This window comes from Quercus robur, chromosome 2, assembly GCF_932294415.1.
Source record: "Quercus robur chromosome 2, dhQueRobu3.1, whole genome shotgun sequence".
In the NCBI taxonomy this organism is placed as follows: Eukaryota; Viridiplantae; Streptophyta; class Magnoliopsida; order Fagales; family Fagaceae; genus Quercus; species Quercus robur.
The window spans coordinates 21,053,902-21,076,551 of NC_065535.1; the positions used below are offsets into that span (position 1 = coordinate 21,053,902).

Here is a 22,650-nt window from a genome sequence, read left to right on the forward strand (position 1 = left end):
TTAAAAAAATATATATTATTTAACGTGCGAGCCATTTGGGAGATTATAAGAGAATTTTACATAATTAACCATTTTGCAAAGCAGATAATATTGCAGCGAACTATAACATAATTCACCAATTGTTTGTTACTAAAAAAGGGGAAAAAAAAAAACAAAAACAAATCTAATATAAGAGCAATTACGGGTAAACTAGTTTTTTTTTTTTTTTTTTTTTTTTTTTTGTTTAAAACAATGTCCTGATGATTGCCGATTGCTTTATTAAAGTTTCAATTTGATTGGTTGGTCTATAATTTTTCCATAGACTTGCATGATGCATTCATTGATAAGAATAAGTTAAGGGTAAACTACACTTTTGGTCCTTAACATTTGCCCTATAAGTCAAAATGGTCCCTAATGTTTCAAATGTATAAGTTTAGTCCCTAACCTATTGGTATTGTGTTAAGATAGTCTCTGTCGTTAAGTATTGGATAGAAAATAGTTGATGCGGCTAACAGTATTATTAAAATCTTTTTATTTTTATAACACCTAAGTAGCCATGTATGCTGCCACATGTCTTTAGTTTTAAACGGTAAAATAATATATTTGAAATTAGTTTATTATAGACTAAAATTCAATTTTTTTTCTCTCTCTCATTTTCTTTGCTTTGCTTTTTGCAGAACCAAACAAGAGTTAAAATCCCAGAACTCGAAGCTCAAAAAAATTCAAACCAAAAAATGGTTCAGTACCACTCATTAGATTGCATTGCAACTTTGTTTGCTTAGTCCCTTCCCTAAAATTTCAAACTGCAAAAAAGTCCTATTAGAGCATTACCATCAGGTGTGTCAAATGTCAAATATTTGGCATTTGACACACCAAACACCAAAAAATCTCTTATGAGGTGTTCTAAATGCCGAAATATTTGACATTGATGAACAATACACTCTTAAATTTGGAAGCATACAGACAGAAATTGTATAATTTAATGAGTTTTTTATTCCCTTTTCTCCCTTATCTCTCATCTCTCTCAGTCAGATCTCTTCCTCTCTCTTTTTTCTCAAACCCCGAACCTCTCTTCTCTCAACCTCTCATCTTTTCTTCTCTCACCCTCATTGCTCTTCCTCTCAGCCTCACGAAGCCGACGCATCACTGCTCTTCCTCTACCTCTCTCTTTTTTTTCTTTTTCTTTTTTTGTTGTGATTTGATGGATGGGTTAGGACGGTGATATGTGGGTTCAAATGGTGTTGGCTGGGTTCGGTTCCGACGGTGGTGAGTGGGTTCGAATGGGCAGATCGGTGGTGGGTGGGTTAGGCTGTAGGTGGATTCGGTTGGTTTAGGCTATGGGTTCCAATGGATGGGTCAGCGGTGAGTGGGTTTTAGTGGGTCTCTGACAAAACCCAGGCCGGAGCATCAAGCCAGGCCAATCTCTATCGCATTGGTTTCTTTTCTATTGTGATTTGATGGTGGATTCGGCAGTGGGTTGTGGGTCGGCGTTTTGGATCGGCATTTTTTTTTTTTAATTTGATGGTTTTGGATTTTTAATTTGTGAGAGGATTTCGGTGGTGTTGGCTGTGAGTTTGTGGCATTGGTGGCTATGGCTCTCTACCGGTGGTGGTTGTGGGTTTGTGGCATTGGTAAATGTGGGTTTGTGCTGGTAGTGGCTGTGGATTTGTTATGGGTATGAGTTTGGTAATGGGTCTATGCCGGTGATGGCTGTCGGTGTAGTTGTCACGGCAGTGGTTGTTGTTGGTGGCCATTGTTGCGGTAGTGGTGGTTATGCTGTTGTTGTTAGTGAGGAGTAAATATATTATTTTATTGTGTTGTAAATATTATTTGAAGGTATAGAATTGGAGAATAAAACACATGATGAATGGGATATTGTAAAATGATATGATAAAATAATAATGTAGTCTTTTGGTGTGTCAAAATTGCATTTTTTATAGAAGAGCTGATAGAAACGCTCTTATAATTAAACAGCAAAAGCTGTTGGTAGCAAAAAAAAATCAAATGGAAGCCGGCCAATGTTTAGGGGACGTAATCAAGAATGTTGCAGAGAGATTGCACATTGAAGCTGCAACTCTTTGAATCGAAACTCATGCTTGTGCTAGTCCTTGTTCTGTGAATTAATTGAAGCAATTTGTGGTGGTTTGGAATATCAAGATATTTGGGGTTGATTGTGTACCTTATTTGGAATTTTACTTTCATATTCAGCTAATAAATGGAACATTTTTAATGTGGGAATGGAGATTTTAAAATGACTTCTCGAAGCTTCGAAGATTTTCTTTTTTCTGTTTCTTGTTTGGTTACGGGATAACGTGTGAAAAGGAAGGAAGTTGAGTTTTGAATTCTGGGTTTTTAATCCCGTTTGGTTCTCGAGAAAGCAAAAGAAAGAAAATGAAGAAAAGAAATTTTCAAATTTGTCCAAAATTTCAAATTTCAAAATTTATTTTATTTTATTTTTTAAAGTAAATATATGTGATGTGAAAGTATATGTGGCAACTTAGGTGGTATAAAAATAAATATTTTAATAATATTGTTAGCCAAGTTTTTTTTTTTTTTTTCATTCATCATTTAATGGTAAAGACTATTTTAACAAAATACCAAAATGTTAGAGATTAAACTGACACATTTGAAACGTTAAAGATCATTTTGACATATAGGACAATTATTAGGGATCAAAAATGTAATTTAGCCATAATTTAAATTGATCCAAAAAAAGACAATTGAATTTAATTAAAAAATAAAATCCTACTAGTTATTAATTTTAATAAAGGAAGACATGCCTATGTATAACTATTCCATGAAGATAATGCTATATTTTTAATTAAATTTAAAATTTTACATTTTATCTATTTGGAAAATGCATTTTTTAATCTAGTTTGAGCAATGGAAGAGCACTACCAAAGGAAGATGAATAATTCTAGTGCCACAACTTGCCCAATTGGTAGAGAGATAATGGTAGATCCATGTAAAGACACCCTCCATCAACCACAACTCGTCACATAAGTGAGTTGTAGAACAAGTTGTGTCATAAATTGTGGCACCAGTACTACTAAATGAAGATATCAGAAACGCGGCAAACGACTAGTTTTTTTTTAAGAGATAATTCAACCAATATGGTTGAATTATCTCTAGGTTGAATTATCTCTTAAAAAAATTAAAGTCAAAGTGAAATTTGAAACAAAATTGGGACCACTCTGGCCAACAACCAGGGACGTACAGACCTAACAAGAGACCCAAAGGGGCCCGGCCCCCTAGCCTTATTGGGGAAAAAAGTAGGTATATTTTAAGGCGGAAAGAAGAAAAAAAAATTTATATATATATATTTAGGCCTCTCTCCTCAACTTATGTAAATTCTCAACCTAAAACATAACAAAATTTATTTAAAAACAAAACAAAAAATTTAAGAAAAATAAAAACTAATGGTATTTTGTGTCTTTTGTTTTGTTGGCATATAATTGCATCTTAATGTATTAAAAAATAATAATTTTGTATATTTGTATTGATTGATAGTTTGTTATATATGGATTTTTTTTTTTTTTTTTTTTTTTTTTGTTTCTACTCCAACCCACTTAACTTGAAATCTTGAGTCTGTCCCTCTTTAAGTGCCAATTAACACTTGTGTCTAACCTTTATAAATATAAAAATCAACTTTCTCTAAACCTTTTTTTAGAGTTTTAAGGGAGATAAACACGATGTCCTATCATCAATTGCATGATTTTTTTAGGCCCTAAAAACAAGGAAAATTTCTCTCTTTATGAATAAAGGAGTTACACCGATTCAAATGGAAGTGAATTTTTTATGAGCAAGATTTAGGTACAGTACTTAGATGTTGTTTCTTAAGTTTCTATCTTAAAATTCTACCACGTGGCTTTTTTCTCATGGGATGGAAGCGTATTTTTTAGTTATGTCGTCAAATAGCAAAATCTTAAAATGAAAACTTAAAAAACAACACCTAGAGTATTATACATAAGTTTTACCATTTTTCATATACTTAAAGCACGATGACGCATAGTTTTATGCCCTTCTTACCATGATTACGAAAAAAAAATTTGTGCATATTTTCATCATCCTCTCATCACATCACACACACAAATCACTTTACTTTCATAGGATTCCTTTTTTACATCAAAGACCATCATCGATAAGTGGAGATCTACTCATAACTGTGACCCTTCTAGAGTAATCATAATAGATGGGATATCACAACAAAATCATGATCAAAAGTGATCACGGGAGTAAAGAGAGCCAAAATTCACCCCGTGGTAGAAAATAATTAATTAAAGTTTATTGTCTTTTTAGCCATGATTCTCAAAATCTAAAATTATATTTTTACAATAGATTGTTAATTTCTTGTTGTAATCCATATTATGTTAGGTGTTTTGATAATATATTCACTCACATGCTTTATCATCTCATCTATAGAGAATTTTAATTTGAATATGTAGGATTTAGATTTAAACATGTAGATCTAGGTTACATGTTTCATTAATTAAAATTCCGCCATGTTTTAATACTTTTTGCATCTTATAAAATATGATAAAATAACAAATATTTTCTGTTTTGTTTTTATTTAATCTACTCACATGTAATCTAGGCTAAATTTACTTTTCCCTAACAATGATTGCATGTCATGTTGATTTGCATTTAGTATTTCGCCAAAAGTTGTGACTTTTAACATTAACTATATTTTATGTCCATTACTAACCTCACATCGTTTTCCTAGTTACTTATGTTCATCATGCAAGCTTGGGCTATAGAGTCGTTTGTTTCAACTCGCTTTTGATTAATTTTAGGGAAAGTTTGGTGTGTTTGGATTTAACACCTTGAAATTTCAAATTTTGGATTTTACTCCCTGAAGTTTGGAGGTGTTTGGATTTTACACCATGATGTTTTAGGATTTAGATTTTACTTCCTAAAGTTTGAGGTGTTTGGATTTTACAACCCAAAATTTGAAATTTTAGGGTGTAAAATTCAAATATCCCCAAACTTTAGAGAGTAAAATTCAAACGCCCCTAAAATTTAAAGGGTAAAATCTAATTTTTGAAACATCAGGATGTAAAAATCCAAACACCCCCAAACTTCTACTTTAGGGGGTAAAATCTAAATTCTGAAACCTCGGGATGTTAAACCTAAACACTCTCAAACTTTAGAGACTCATTTGGATTGAGGGAGAGAGAGGGCAAGTAGAGTAAAATAGAGTAGATTTGGACCAAAATTAGTCAATTTTCAGCAAACTCTACTCTACTCTCTTCCACTTTCCTCCCCCCTCAATCCAATGGGTTTTAGGGTGTCATTTGTAATTTACCCTTAATTTATAATTATCTGTTTGTTGGAATAGTGGATCTTTTTTTTTTTGGGCAATTGTATGCTAGGAGACCAACTTAGGTTGGTGGGATGGGTTTTTAACATAATTGTGCTCCAGAACCTAAACATTGGGATGTAGATTAGGTCTTTTCATATAATGTTCTTTTTTTACTTTCTCTTAGATTGTAATTAGCACATAAAATTTTGTATTTTTTTTAGGTTGTGCTTAGAACCAAAGCCTTGTAAATCTTAAAGCATTTGATGTAGAGTGTGTTTGGGAAGTGATGAAACTCACAGTTTATTAGAATTTTTAGCTTATTTTTGGTACTATTCATGGATTACATTGCATTTTTTGGTACTATTCATGGGTCTCACTATATTGTTCAGTTAGCTTTTAGCTTTTTTCTAATGTACTTTCAACAAAAAATTTTCAATTTCAACTAAATAAGCTGTTTCCAAACGGGCTCATACTCTTTTCACAAATTAACAAAGAGGTAACTTTCAAGGTTTTTCTTAGTTTTTTTCTTTTTTTTTTCTTTTATTAAAATTAAGGGCTACTTCATTATAAATTTCCTAGATTAGGGGATTATATCAACAGTTAAATCTCCACATTTAAATTCCTACCCTTTTAGAGCAGCCGAGTTTGTATAAATTTTGCTATTCATCATACCCGAAAGATAGTTTGGATTTTGGTGTTTGCACAGTAAAAATTGAGTAAGCAATTTTAAGTTATGTTTGGAATAAAAAAAATATATGGTCAAACAAGAATTTTTCTTTCTGGGACCATGTAACCTTTTGTCTTTAAAACATGAAACTTGTTATTAAATTTGACAACCAAACAGCCTCTTGATTTTCTCAAAAAAAATAAAAAATAACAGCCTCTTGAGGTGCTTTTCTCTAACGTGTTAATTCCTTTGATGCAAACACAGAAAAATTTAACATTCTCCTTTCACTAACTCACCCATCACAAAAATAAATAAATAAATAAACAATTTTTTTTTTTTGAGAAACAAAAAATACACGACTTCAATAAATAAAAAATAAATAAAAATGTCCGTGATAATTCAGGTGTTACCAGACTTTTCCACTGCAATATTAGTTTGTTTCTCAGCCAAAAATAAACAAGTAAATGACTTCTAGATACTAGACACGCGATGGATAGTGGACCCTCTCTCTCTCTCTCTCTCTTAATTATTAGGTACCTTTTCCTCTGTTTTTTCTTTCCATAAAAAAAAAAAAAACAAAACATAACAAACAAACTCTTTTCCTCTCTTTTTTTGGGACTAATATAAATATTATTTTTTAAATAAAAAACGAATTAAAGTTTTTATTTTATTATAATTTGTTCCTTAAATTTCCCTAAATTTCTCGAACCAATCAACTTAATTAAAATTTATTTAAATAATCCAACTTTATTAGAGTTTTTTTTATTATTATTAAAAAAAAAAATCCAACCCTTACTTCTGTGACTTTGTTTTTGTTTTATTTTTTCTCCATTCTCTCTTTTATTTTATTTTATTTTCGGCTGAGTATTGTCAATTTCAATTGAGTCTAGAGCCCTTGGAATGATCTTGTTAAAAAGCAATTCTTCGCTTATATAAAATCTGATTTGATAGATTAAATGAACCAATTAAATACAGTGAGGCCAATTAAGTCGCAAGCATGCAACAAAAAATTGCATAATGAATTTGGAGTGATATATTTTGATGACAACCCACCGAGCATTATTGCTTTATGGCCATTATGATTTGCACTAACCATGAATTCAATGTGGGCTGTAGAAATTGATGATGACACTTTTTTTTTTAAAATTCTTATTGCTCATAAATGATAGTGACAATAGCACTATATAACAAAATTTCATTAAATTAATAAACTGATAAAATTAAGATTCTCCTACCTTTATCAAAACGGTAAGTCTTACCCTATAGACATCACGGAAAAAAAATTAAAAAAAAAAATCACGGAATCAAAATTGCCATAGTAAAATACATGTATTATGTTATGGGCAGTGCAACAAATTTTCTTTTAAATTATAACTGGCATGTGCGTTCCAGTTAACTCAACTGATAAAGTTGAGTGTGGAAAATTCCTATAGTATAATTTTCTTTAAATGAAGAAAGAATCACAAGACTTGAAGGAGTAGAGGAACTTTAAATGATATTATGCTTTGTTTGTATTTAGAAAGAAAATTAGTTATTGTTGAAAAGTCTTGATAGTGCTTGACATTAAAGTCATTAACCTGAACCTCAAGAACTGTATTTTTTTTTTTTTAAGGGAGTTTCAACTTATAGTGTTCGCTCCTAATGATAGCTCGTTATCATCAGACCAAGATATTAATCAGTTTTTGGTGTAGGCGGGAATTATACCCTAAATTTCTTATTCAACCATCAGGGATTTTACCAATTGAGTTAACTAAAACCTAGATACTCTCTTACTTAAATCCATGATATACTTGCACCAGTTATATTTACATTTAAATAATAATAATAATCTTAATACATTTTTCAAATATTGAACCGAATAAAATATGTACGTATATCTCCTGTCATGTTGATTCTATCAGTTTACCAGTTGAGTTAACTGAAACCTAGATACTCTCTTACTTAAATCCATGATATACTTGCACCAGTTATATTTACATTTAAATAATAATAATAATCTTAATACATTTTTCAAATATTGAACTGAATAAAATATATACATATATCTCCTGTCATGTTGATTCTATCAGTTTACTACTAACTGTAAAAATTGAATATGAGAAATTCTTGACCCACACTGACTAGGCTTTTTGTTATATACATGGATACTCAATCATATGTTTATTGAAAAAAAAAAAAAATTCTATTATATGGGTACTTTCTTTTTTGGGTAATCTATTATATGGGTACTTGAGATGTTCATAATAGAATGTAATTAATTAGATAGTGACATGGTAAACAAAGTCAAGCATAACAGTTGATTAAATATATATATATATATTTTTTTTAAACCCTTGTGCAAAAATTGGGTGCAACGTCTTCCACAAAAACTATGATAGAAGCATCCACGTAAAATCTTATACGTATGAGATGTGGCAAGTTTATGACCAGAATTGTTATAAAATTTACTGTACTTTCTTTCGTTACTAATGGAATAGTGGTTCTCAAATATTTTATTCAACCATCAAAACTTTACTAGTTGAGCTAATTAGAACTCACCTACACCAATACTATAAGTTGAAACTCTCTTAAAATAAAAAAATAAAAAATAAAATAAAATAGTGGTCTGGTCTGGTGTACTCGGCCATCATTCATTTACAAAACAAATTAACAAGAAAATCAAGAATCCAGCTGAAAATTAAAGAATAGCTTCAGATTATACTACGTTTGCTTATTATACCGTTTGGTTTTTTAATACTAACCTGCATATATAATTAAACAAAGGAACAACAACACCCACTTTATTATACCGTTTGCTTTTTTTTTTATGTCTATTATACCGTTTGCTTTGTTAATACTTACCTGCATATATAATCAAACAAAGGAACAACACCCAGTTGGTGTAGTTGCGAAATTAGGTCCTTTTCTGTTTAGTTGTAACTGTAGGTGGTTTGGTTCAGAATATGATTCTGAACATTATTTTTATAAGAAATAAGATCCATTCCCATTGAAATTCTCTAATTATTTGCAATATTTATTTAGAAGTAATATATGTGATATTTAAATATGAAATAACTATTTCACACCTGGTTAGGTGGTTTTATTTAATGTTATCTGTGAGGACTAGATTTGGTATCCTAGCCCAAGGTATGAATAGACTTAGGTCTGAAAAGTCCAAAACAATGAATTTGTAGAAAATAGGTAAAAAAAACTGGGCTTTAGTTAACTAAACAACAAGTTAGGTAGGTTTGATGACAAAAGAATGAAAATACACAAGTGTAAACTGAAGAAAAAACGCCATCGACGAAGTTCGAGGATACTGGTTCTTATATAATGTTCTTAGGTAATGTTACAAGTCTGATTCTAGATTGCTATAGTGTTTCTTTCCTGATTTTTCCGATCTCGATCTATGGTGGGTTCCTTCCATTATATAGTTTCCTTTAAGCAATCTTAGCCTTCCACTTGTTGACCATTCAAACCTCTACTTGAGTGTTTATCCCATCAAACACCCCCTCAAGCTCCTTTGTGCGTTAGAGTGGCCAATATAGCCCTGTTCAAGGGTCTTCTCCACATTAATGCAGACAAAAAATTAGTTGTAGAGTCTTTAATGCGGTGGTATTAGCTTTCCCGCTAGATATTTTAGGACCTCTCTTTGCACTTTGTTTTTGGCGATACTTATCCGTGCTTGCAGAATTTCTGGAAACATCCCCCTGGATGGCATACCACCTATTCGGACCTCGGCTTTATTTATCCGAGGTGACATTCGTCCTCGGCCTATACTTCCGTGCCATTATGACCAACACCGATCTCATCATCTGCTAACATGGACTCCCTTCATAACGTTTACCCTTTCTTGGACGGTCCCAGTCCTTGGCTTGGGCTTTAGGCCCAGTACATACATGGGTAATGGGATCCTTGGCCCAATATCCATACATTATCAATTCATTTTGGTATCTATTCCTATTTATTTATTAAAATAAAATATTTTGGTTCGATCAATTTTAGCATATTGTTTCGAGATTACCACTAATATATATCTATAAACACATTAAATATTTAATACTCATATTCACTGATCATCAATTAAATAATAAGAATCAAACAAAAACAATTTTTTTTTTTTTTTCTGTTCTTTCTATCAAAAAGGACCAAACCGGCATTTGATCGGAATGACAACCTCAAATTGGCTGAAATGACCTGCAATTTAACCCAAGATAAAATAAGGGTATCTCTTGCTTCAATTTGGTATTTTCCTGTGGATTCGACCGAAATGGAATCCGTGACATTGATTTTATATAAAATAAGATCATCATTATTGCGGCTAAAATGACCCGCAATTTAACCCAAGATGAAACGAGTGGATTTCTTGTCGTTGCACCCGGAATGGAACCTATGACATTGATTTTATACAGAATAAGCTCAGCTCTATTGAGTTCTTTAATTCATTTTAATTTTTATTTTAAATGCAAGATACAGTGACATTTAAATATAAAATGAATATTGCAGATGAAGTTAAAAACTTATCTTGTTTTGTTCCTAATTCTTGCAACTATTATTAAAAATACCGAATGGCACATTCTCAAATTAGTTAAAAATAAATTTAAAAAAAAAAAAAAAAAAAAACCTTCTAGTAATGACCAAATCACTGTTCCCACACTGACACTGTCAACGAAGAAAAAAGGAAAAAAAGAAAAAAAAGGCAATTGATTAGTAGTAAAGGGTGCAATACGTTGCTTTCACCAAAAAAGCGGGACCCATAGCACGAGAATAAAGGTGGTGACGTTGCACTTTGCAAAACACACTTTCGGCCGCCGGAACCCAACTAAAAAAGAAACACCCCAGTTCACAAAAACAACTTTCTTCTTCCTAGGAAAAAAAAAAAAAAAAAAAAAAAAAACTAATTTAATAAAAAAAATTTTAAAAAAAATTTAAGAATATTTTGCGATTGTCTCTGAAAAATTCCCAACCTGCCCTTCCTGGAAAAGTCAGGGGAAGCTGCTTCCCTCTCTTCTTCGCCAGGGAAAAGCAGTGTATTGGGTTGTGGAAAAATGTGGTGTAGAATGGTGTTGATGTCCAAGAAGAAGAAGAAGGGAGCTGTGCCTGTTTATCTCAATGTCTATGATTTGACACCCATGAATGGCTATGCCTACTGGCTTGGCCTTGGAGTCTATCATTCTGGCGTGCAAGGTGTGAGCTTTTTCTATTTTGTTTATGCCCTTTTATTTATTTATTTATTTATTTTTTTGTGTTTATTTTTAATGGGGCTTTGGGGTCTGTTTGGAAGCTGAGAAAGTGAAGGAAAAATGAAAAGTTGGGTCTTTTAACGGCTAATTGAAGCTTCAGGCTGTAGTGAGATTCCAATTGTTCCATTTCAGATCTGTGGTTATGCTTTGTGTAAAATTGGCTTTAAAGAACCCGGAATTCTTTGTTGGATCGGTTCGTAGGTGAATTTGTCAGAATTGGGTTTGATTATGATTTTTGGGATCTGGGAAGGAGTTGTTTACTGTTGAAGCAAAATTAATCGTTGTTTGGGTAATGAGAAAAAGGAAAACTTTACTAAACTGAGATTGATTTAATTGTGTGGCTTTTTAGTTGAGGTTGAGTCTCTCAATATTCTAGGAAACAAACAACATTCTAGGAGAAATTTGTTTCATGTTCCTCAATTTCCTCGGCAACCAGAGGGATGGTAATAAATGCCACGAGGAAATATGATTCTGTAATGGATATGCATACTGGTGAACTCGCTTAAATTACATTACATATTTCATATTTTTTTACATATTTAATAGTTTTGAGGTTTGATCACTAAAACTTTTTTGTTTTTCGGGTGCTGTTTTAATCTGTTGCAGTTCATGATATTGAGTATGCTTTTGGGGCGCATGAGCATTCAACATCAGGGATTTTTGAAGTGGAACCAAAGCATTGTCCTGGTTTCACATTTAGGAAATCAATTTTGATCGGAAGGACTGATCTAGGTCCCGGGGATGTCCGCATGTTCATGGAGAAATTAGCTGGAGATTACTGTGGAAACACGTACCATCTTATCACGAAGAACTGCAACCACTTTTGCAATGATGCATGTATCAAATTGACAGGGAGACCTATACCTAGTTGGGTGAATCGACTTGCTCGACTTGGTAAGAAATTAACCAAATCATTGTATCATTATCACAATATGTGCCAACCACTGCCATGTACTGCTATTCCTCCCTAACTCTACTGTTCTTCTTTGGTCATGAGATGCTGCAATCCATAACAGCCATCACAAACTAGAACCATTTCACCATAAATAACACTTTCATCACAGCAACACCACATTACTGCAGCCATGGCTACAAAGTCATTGATGAAACTTTTGTAATGCAACCCTTACCCTCATTACCAGTTTAACACTGCTTGGAACAACGAGATTCAAGGCCAAGTTCAGAAACACTACTTCCTTGGCCTTTTGACTACCCACAAGCTATCAAGGGTACAATTCCAGCAGTTTCCTTTACTACCACATACTATCACAAAACCATTGCATGTGTTCTTGTTATATTCTTCAATGTCCCAAATTGAGCTCTTGCTAGCAACAAGTAGTTTTCATTGACAAATATAATAAAATAGGAAACAAGAACCAAGCAATGTCATTGTTGCATATGTTACCTACCAGTAAAAATAAAATAAAATAAAGGAACCAAGCAATGTCATGAAATGGGCTCTTGCTTTGTTTTCGTTTGCCTTAGTTTCTTAAAATTGGAAGCACTTTTAATCACTATCAAATTGGTTCGATTCATTTGTATTAAGCACCTGTTCTATTTAGCCAACTCCTTGCTGCTATTGAATTTATTTCCTCATACTAATAACGAAAAGCTTTAGCATCTAAACTTCAAAATAAATAGCTGGAAGAAAAAAGAAATATTACATTGGGTTGCCCAGCATAATTTTGTATAATAATGTGTTTTTGATGAATTGTAGGTTCTTTCTGCAACTGTGTCCTTCCCGCAGGTGTTAATGAAACAAAAGTTAGGCAAGTTAGATCAGGAGATAGGGTTTATGAAGGAGAGAAGAAGAAATTGAGGAGCCATTCAAGTAGGTTCCCCACTTCTGCGAATCCTCCACCTCCCTCAGATAATCCTCAGCCAATTTCACCGTCATCTTGTCCTACAGGTACTGCAATCACAAGTACTAGACAAAGACGTTGTGTCGCTCCTTCTAAATCTTTGATTCATTCTTCTTCAACCTCAACCTTGACTTTAAAGCTTTAATGGCAATCTGGTTTGATACTTTATAGGATTTTAGAAATTAAACCACCCAACCAAAAAAAAAAAAAAAAAAAAAAAGATGGGCAAAATGGCAAGTTTCTTTTAATTAGTTTTATTGATCTTTTCTCACGGTTGTTAAAACAGCTGCTTGGTAAATGTTGCAGCTTTTCTGTTCTCTGTAAAATCCACTGTTTTTACTTCAATGGAAATCTCTAATGTCTCTCCAATATTCAGTTTCTTGTGGAATACATCTTGCATTACTTTTTTGGTGCTGCTTAAGGTGAAAATATTGGTGAGTTGAAGTGCAAAGAGTTTACAGGCATAAACATGCATGATCTGCATGACTAATGACACATTTTTTATGTGAATATACGTCAGTTATGCACCTGTGCCTCATTGAGAGTAGGCGGGACTAAGAGCATAAAAAATATTGTGCTGAAGATGATGTTCCAATTATGTTCACACGGTCCAATCAACTACAATAAGCCTCTCAATTTCATCCAGCGTCCACAGTGTAGCTAAAAATTTTAGCATTTAACACCTCAAAAAATTACTTTATCTATTTTAACACACAATTTCACAACACACTCTACATCAATAGTCTTATTTTTACCATCAGCCAAATAATATTCATTTTTTTATTAATTTCTTTCTCACTTCCTTTCTCCTCATCTTTGTTGCACGAAACCCAACTAAGTGATAAAATATATATGTAAGTATATATATATATTTATTATGCCTTCTTGCTACAGTGAATTGCTAAATTGGTAAACTAGCCCTTCAGTGTAGCAAGAAGGCAAAAAAATTGTCTTCGACTCCATTGATGTTGGGCACCAATTGGAGTTTGAGGTGGTAAAATAGCTAAATCGTTATTTTACCATCACCAATGGTGATGCAAATTATTGAAATTGTTTTTCATCTCTAAACTTTTGAAAACGGTTCATTTTTTTTTTTTTTTTTGGTTTCTAAGAGCATTCATAGCAAAGAACTTAAAAATTTAGCATTTAACAACTCAAAACATTACTTTATCTATTTTAATACCCCAATTTATAATACATCTAAAATCAAAGTTTTTTTTTTTTTTTTTTTACCACTTCATTTAAATATCTTTTTTTTTTTTTTTAATTCATCATCTATTTCTCATTCTTTCTCTTCCTTTTTCTCTCTCTCTCTCTCTCTCTTATTGGAAGCAATAACAACCAGAACAACCACCTACCTCTACCGCCAGCAAAACCAGCCATCACAAACAATGACCATAAACTCATCATCTCAAAATAAAAATTCCATATCACAACCTCACCACACAAACCCAACCACCCACCACCCATACCACAACCACCACAAACAACCACCCATACCAACAATGACACAAACAAAAACTATTATGTAAACATAAAGAACAACACCGACTTTATGTAGGCTACTTAGGCAACTTTCTAAAGCCCATGAGTGCAAAAAGGTCCTATAATTTTGTTCATAATATCATACTTTTATAACAATTTAAAACAAAATATATCTCCTATTATTAGTCGGCTTTTTTCTTTTTCTTTTTCTTCCAAAAGGGATCAATGTCTAGCTAAGAATAGAAGAAACCAATACATTTTTTTTTGGTTGTCTCTAGAACTATACACTCCGTTTATTTCGATGGAAAACATGGTGGAAAACATTGTGTAAAGATAATTATCCATATTTTTCAGTGTTTAGCATCAGATAAAATGAATCAAAGGAAAACTATCTTTAGGTTGCGTTTGAGGTAGTTTATACTGGAAAGTTTCGTTTACTATTTAGCTTATTTTTGTTACTATTTATAGGTCTCATTGCACTTTTTGGTATTTCAAGGGTCCCACTGTACTATTTTAGCTAACTTTTAGCTTTATTTATAGTACTTTTAACAAAAAAATTTCAATTTCAGCAAATAAGCCGTTCTCAAACGGACAATTAACATAATATATATATATATATATATGTAGCTTATTTTCAAAAACTGTTTTCCACTATTTTTTTTTTAAAGCAACTCTATCTCACAGCAAGTTAAATAAGAAAAGTTAGAAGATTGTTTTTCAACTCATTTAAGATTACTACTAAACATAGAAAAATGAGATATTTTTATATAAAAAATAAAAAACAAAACAAAACTTGTTGCAAAATGACTCATTTTTTAGAAAATATTATTACTAAAACAAACTCACTATATTTTTTCTCCATTTTACTACTAAACTTATTCTCATTAATCAAATTATGGTAAACAAGTTCATTATATATATATATATATATATATATAAATGTTGTATACACTTAGTGTGAAAAAAAAAGGTTTAAATTTTAATTTAAATGAAGCCATATTTGTTTGTGAAGGTTGAGGTTATTGGATGAGTCTATTATTAAGTGAAAGTATTGAGTCTTTTATAACTTAGGTTCTATTGTACTACACTTTAAAATTTATTTTATTTTAATTCCTATTATAATTTTATATTGTAGAAAATGTTTCTTTTATTTATAAATATTTTTGTAAGGACGAGTTTTGATCCACAGCCCAACTGGTTTGGACAATGGCCCAATGAGCCAAAAACAATGAATTTGTTAGAGAGTGGGCTTGTTACTGAACGTTCAATGAGTTTGAATGTTGATCACAATAGGCTAGTTGGTATTAGAATGAACAAGACAAATAGTGAACGAAAAGAACTCCTCGGTCAGGCCTGAGGAAAGTATGTTCTTATATACTTCATTGAGACTTATACAAATATTCAAGTTCTTGGTTATACAATGATTTTTTCTCTAGATTTCTGATGCTCCCCTCTATAAGGGAGTTCTTCCCTTTTGTGTTCCCTTCCCCTCTTTCATCTCAACCCTCCACGTGTAGATTAGATTACTAATCTCCTTGATAATTGTCCCATCAGCACATTCTTTAAATCTTTGTGGATATCACTTCCACATTCATGCGGCCAGGGGGTTAGATGCAGAGCATTCAATGCGGTGGTAGCAGTTTTCTTCCCAGATATTTCTCAGTTCTCTGTTGACTTATCTCTTTTCAAAGTTTATCCTCCCAAGTACGGTTGCTTACTGCCCAGTACTCAATGGGGGGTCAAACTTCAGGGCTCCACTCTATTGACCGAGAAGGTATCTGTATTGCTCCTCGAACAACGTCACCTGTTCATTATAACTTGACTTCTTCCTCGACACAATAATCTATCTACCTTCACTAGTACTTATTTGTCCTCGAGTTATTTGACATCCTCGGGCATGGCCCACAGCCCAATATCCTTATCTGAGCCCTTCATCCCTATAATTTTAATTATAAATTTCTATCAGAAAAATATGAATATAAATCTGAAAACCTTAAGACAATTGAAAAAATTTAATTTCAAAAGAGATCTTTTTATAGATGTTTTACTAGTAATAAAAATGACAAAATTTAGGTGGAAATATTGATGGTTTGTATTTACTTTTAGAACTTAAAATTTTAAAATTAGTTTTTCAAATAGAAGAAAATAATCTAATTGATAAACTAATCGTTAATTTGGATTGAGGGGGAGGGAGGAGGAGTAGAGTAGAGTAGATTTAGCACAAAATTAACTTATTTTTAGCCAGCTCTACTCTACTCTCCCTCCTTCCCCCTTTCATTTCAAACAGGCCATAAATTATATAAGAGGATTATATACTTTTTTTTCAAATGCACTTATCAGTTATATAAATTTGCAAACAATAATTGTTACAATGTCTTTTACAAAAATAAGTTTTTAAATATTAAAATTGATACAATTCTATCTAAAATTGACTGTCACAATAAGGATATACTGAATTAATCATGTTATTAGTTGAAAAAACAGATCTTTTAAGAAATTGAATTAAAAAAATTTATGATTAATTTTACATCACAAAAAAAAAAAAAAAAAAAAAACTGAAAAGTAGATTTTTAATAAAAATTATTAATATGGAAATAAATATTCATTAATTATTTGATATAAGAATAAATCTTAGTTAGATTTATCGTTTCGGATTACAAATCGTATCAGACCAGCCTTGGTAATGAAATAAGTAATAGCATTTAGGTTTGGAAATTGTATCTCTAACACCATGTTTATGAGCTTCTCACAAAAGACATTTATAGGGAAAGGACAAGAAGAAAATAATAGGTAAAGTCTTTTTCTTGTTTTAAATTTATTGATCATGATGGAAGGGCGAGATTTCTCCATTAAAAGAAGGAAAAAACAAAAACAACAAGTGATGGAAAGTTGTTGAGAAAAATAATCATCTATTGTGTGATTAGTAAAAAGAAAGGAGAGGAAAGGACAATATACTATTATTTTTAGTCTAAATCTTACCAGTTAATAATACTATTAGCTTTTTTATATTCAATTAAGAAGTTCAATCAAGTGCTATTTTGACCCCAAAAAAAAAAAAAAAAAAAGTTTCACTGAAAAATTAAGCAAAAAAGAAGAAGGCTAAATTACACAATCTAGTCTAATTTTGACCAATTCGGTCCTCGAAATTACAAATTATTTTTCACCACCTAATCTGTTCGAATGCATATGGAACGATAGCCCAAAAAATCCTGACTTTTCAAAGCCCATTCCCTGTATTTGTACCCACTTGGGCATGGAAAATTGGGCTTTCAAAATTTTCAAAGTCTCTTTAAGCCCGGGACCGAAAATTAAATAGAAAAAACTCTTTACGTGATATGCAAAGGATCCAATCACTTCTAGCAGGTTTTATATTGGGTTTTGCAGTTTTTAGCCCAATCTTTAAGTTAAAACCACAATTTCTATTTTGATTACCCACTTTTTAAATATACTCTCCAAACCTGTTGAGAAATGAGCATATAACATTTGCAAAGATTTGAATAGTGTTTGAATTAAGAGCCAAACTGTCTTTTTGACATCAGTTTATATTAGTTTTTAATTTTTAACTTTTATGTACAATTAAAAAATATGTCATCCATCAACTTTCAAACAAGTAGTAATTTGAGGTCCGAGAGGTTTAAAGTTAGTTTTTATCTTTCTTTTTTTTTTTTTTTTTAATCTTTTTTCTTTTGATAATCATAGAAAATTTATTTATTCATTTAACCTATTTGTATATTTATCCATTAAAAACGACACAGTGAGATAGACTGAATCAAAGGCTACACGCATGCTTGGCTAATTTGGCTGCTGACTGCTGTTTGGTTTAAAAATTTTGGAACACTAGTGTTGAATACTCCACGTCCCATTTGTGGTACCTTTGCTTGTGTTTCATTCCATGATGTGTCCATAGACAGGATATAATAATAGTTGGGTAGAACTCATGATTTGCATTATTATTTGGTAATCTTGATTCTTGAGTGCCTTTCAAGATGACATTCCGCAGCCCCTGCTCTTTGGCAAAGTCTACCGCTCATCGTAACCACCAAAACCTTGCACTCTTCCCCTTAATAAAATTTTTGGTATTTTTATTTACCGCGGCTACAACTTGACCTTTATCATCAAGTACTCTTTGATAGTTGTTTTTTATCATGAGGTCAAAATATTAATAAGTTTTTAGTATAGTTGGGATTCAATATCTATATTTTTTATTTAGGAGTGTCAATTGGGTGGATTTGAGTAGATTTAGACTGATCATAAATGGGCTAGGTACTTAACACCCATTGGCCCATTTATTACTCATTTAACCAAATAATTAATACCCATACGGTCATACCCAACTCAACCCAATTATAAAATGTAAAACCCAACTCACCCAATTGCCCACTAATCTATTTTTAAAACATAATAGATTATAATTTTTTTTAATCAGTATATAAATACATATAAATTTATATAAAAGAATTTCTTTTTTTAATTCAATAAAAGGGAGAATATATAAATAATTTCAACTTTCCCAGCAACATTTTCTTTTACTTTCTCTTAGTTTCTCACCAACCAAGCAAAATTTTTTTAAAAAAAAATCTTTCATATTCACTCACTTTCCATGAAGCCAAACAGATGCAAACCACCAAAAAACCAAAAAAATTCACTTTAACCAACCAAACTAAAATAAATCACCATATCCAAGGCCCAAAAACTCAAACCCAAGCATAAATTAATTACCATAGCAACAACACAAAAAGTCAAAGAAGAAATCATCTCATCATAGATCTGAACCCCAAATCCATGGATCAGCGACTTATAGCTAGTCTTCCCAACGAATCTGGTACAAATTTCAACAAATCGATGTCTTTTTGGCCATACGATTTAAAAGTGGTGACTTGTAGCTCGATTTTGAGTCTTTGACACAATATTCATTAGGGTTTAATTTTTTTTGAGTTGAGAGAGAGATAGGTAAATTATTTCGGTTATATTTAAGTCTAATTGGGTATCTAGTGAAAACCCAATTAATAATCATGCGAATTGGGTCTAATTGGATCTATAACTATTTAACCTAATTGATTATTAGGTGGGTTTGGGTCTTATTTCACTGGGTAGATTTGGGTGGGTAAATTAGTTTAGGTAGTTTTTGCCACCCCTATTTTTATTTGATGATAAAAGAATTTACCATTCTAACTAACTAGCGAGAATTCAATAAAATTTTTAATACCTAATTACTTAACAAGAATATCTATGATATCTTGTTACATAACAATGAGGCCTATAAAGTATAAAATCTTATTACATAATACTATTCGTCATCAATTAAAAAAAAAAAAATTAGAAATTAGAAGTCCTAAAAGAAGTGCTACCACACCTTCCAACATATATATTTGTCAAGCCACATTCATCATCACCATGAACAAGTGCTCCATAATCCATCTTCCACAATTAATGTGGCTAATGGTTCATTAATATTTTTCCAATTCAAGCCATCTCCATTAAGTAGCGCAGGTTCTTCAACTATTCATTCCCTCATCAAGTCAATGTTGTCATAGCTTACACAGGATACAATGCATCTTGAAAATGATAGTGAAATCTATTTTAGCTTACAAGATACAACTCAAAAAAGATTATCTTTGGGACAACCTATCACATGCATGGAAGTGAGGTGGCCAGCGGCAATGAGAGAGAGAGATGAAAATGAAGGCGAGGCAAACTATTTTAGCTTAAAGGACACAACTATAAAAGGGTTATCTTTGGGACAACCTATCATATGCAATTATGCATGGAAGTTAGGTGGCTTGCGGTGAAGAGTGAGAGAGAAAGAGAGAGTTGATTTCGAAAAAGAAAAAAGAAAAAAGAAAATTGTACGTACGTAAAGTATAAAAATGTAAAGAAAAAATGTGGGTCCTTGATTATGTCGCAAAATGGTTCCAAATGAAGCTTGGAATTTAGGGCAATGTGGAACAAGATTCATATTAATTTACTAGTTTCAGATTTTCTAACTTTTTTTTTGGTCTAAATGGAATATTTTTGATAACTTCAGTGTTAATTAATTTAATATATATATATATATATATAATGGGAATATATTGTCAATTTTTGAAAGTTGAATGCGGATTAGTTTTGTCATATCTCAGGCGTCATAAATGTAAGTTATTCTAATCTTGTTTGTTAAAAGATCCGACGGCAAGTTCCACTTCTCACCATAATCTCAAATAGGCCCCTAAATATATTAAGTTATTAACCATATTTCTAACTCTTTGGAAGAAGAGCGTTGAAAGTCTAAGTGAGAATCGGAATCCACATCAAAATTCCCTTTAGATTCATTTTGCAAAGAATGAGAAAAGGTGACTCGTTGCTTTTCTTTAGGAAAAGAAGTCAATTGGGCTTCTTTATCACCTTTTCCCAAACATGTCTTTTGAATAATTTACCCTTCATTTTTTTTTTTTTTTGGAAGAAAAGAAAACCAATACAATTTTAATTTCAAGAATCTATTATGTTACCACCACACATCCTTGGTGTGAAGGTCACTCCACAAGTATAAGTGTTTGTGGGGTATGAGAGGTAAGGGACGGGGTTCAAGTCTCTAGAAGAGAACTTCACATACATATATATTTAAATTAGATTAGAGTAGAATTTCTATTTTGTATAAAAAATAAAAATAAAAATCTATTATGTTTATCGGGCGCTCATCTTCCACCCCAATGAACTTATTATCTTGATTACTTGTTTCCAGGTTTCCAGCTAATTGATAATTAATGACACTTATTTTTACTTTAAAAGATAAAATTTAAAGCACTAACCTGGGAAATAGACAAGTGCTGAGGAAGCCATTCATTTGATTAAGAACTAATAGTCCTTTTTGCCTGTGATTGTTTGAAGGTGAAATAGGGTAGATGGAAAACTTTTGAGAGAAAATGAGAAGGAAAACTTTTTTGAGTCTGTTTGGTTAAGTTGGGAGGAAGAAAAATAAATTGTTGGGTTTGGTGTTTTCTCCCCGGACTCACCAAAAAATTTTCTCTCCAAAATGGAGAGAAAATTGAAGGGAGAAAATAGAGTTGCTTAATGAACAAAAAATGCCCATGTTCAGTCCATTTCTTTTTCTTTTCTTTTCTTTCCTAGACGTTGCTCCTTTTTTTTTTTTTTTTTTTTTTTTGATTTCCTGGGCTGTGGGTGGGCATGTTGCCCTTTTTCTTTTCTTTTCTTTTTCCTGGACATTGCCTTTTTTTTGAGCTGTGGGTGTAATAGTTGTTTTGTTTTTTTTTTTTTTTTTTTTTGGTTTAACTCAGTAGCGGCTCTAGGATTTTTTCCTAGGAGGGTTAGTAAGAAGATACATCCTAAGTAAAATATGAATCTTACGGTCTAAATGGCGTTCTTATTACAAATTTGTTTATAGTACGTACTAGTAATAGAATAAAAAATAAATTATAGGTTCATTTGACATATTTTTTCTTAATATAATGAACATGTTAATTGTTGTTGTCAAGTAAATTTTAATTATTACTGATTAAAATACTTTTATTTATTAATTTATGATGATTTTATGTTTACATTGTACTATTAATGTAAAATTTATATTATAGATAATTATACTATACACATTTGCAAAAACTATACAATTTTGTACACATTTGTTTAGAAACAATGTAGATATTACAATAATAGTACAATGTAAACTATGAATTTTCCATTAGTTTATTTCAAATTTATTATGACTTAAATGGGCTTTTTAAAATAATTTTAGATGAAAAAAAAATTTCTTTGTTGTTGGGCTTACTATTTCTCCCAGATTTTAGATAAAATTGGATTGTTGTTAGGCCTTTTTTTGTATTTAAAAAGATCAAAATATTGTTAAGATGATCATAATTAAACTTATTTCAAGTGGGTTTAAAAAAAATTTAGAATCAAAGTGATCAAATTTTTATTTAGGAGGGTTAGGGTTAAATAAAAAAAACAAAATATATTATATAAAAAAAATAAAAATTGCTAGCTCAAGGGGTTCATTTGAACCCCTGAACTATACATGGCGCCACCCATGGTTTAACTAGACATGACTTTTTTTTGGGACATGATTTTTATTTTTAATAAATTGGGTGATTTTTTTTTGGTTATTTGTTACTTTTTTGTATTAATTGGCTATTATTTTTTAAG

The 22,650-nt window shown here is 31.4% G+C and overlaps 1 protein-coding gene across 1 annotated transcript; it reads left to right on the forward strand.

Annotated features, from left to right (window-relative positions):
* Positions 1-10,784: 10,784 nt before the first annotated feature.
* Positions 10,785-13,401, forward strand: LOC126712855 (deSI-like protein At4g17486). Its single transcript, XM_050412347.1, has 3 exons — positions 10,785-11,114; positions 11,777-12,064; positions 12,888-13,401. The coding sequence occupies exons 1-3, from the start codon at positions 10,976-10,978 to the stop codon at positions 13,175-13,177; spliced, it is 717 nt and encodes a 238-aa protein (XP_050268304.1). The 5' UTR covers positions 10,785-10,975; the 3' UTR covers positions 13,178-13,401.
* Positions 13,402-22,650: the final 9,249 nt, after the last annotated feature.

Bases quoted from the DNA above. Each gene is read 5' to 3' on its own strand.
- LOC126712855 (XM_050412347.1), top strand. From the start codon at position 10,976: ATGTGGTGTAGAATGGTGTTGATGTCCAAGAAGAAGAAGAAGGGAGCT. The intron at 11,115-11,776 runs GTGTGAGCTTTT...AATCTGTTGCAG, and splicing joins CTATCATTCTGGCGTGCAAG to TTCATGATATTGAGTATGCT. The intron at 12,065-12,887 runs GTAAGAAATTAA...GATGAATTGTAG, and splicing joins GAATCGACTTGCTCGACTTG to GTTCTTTCTGCAACTGTGTC.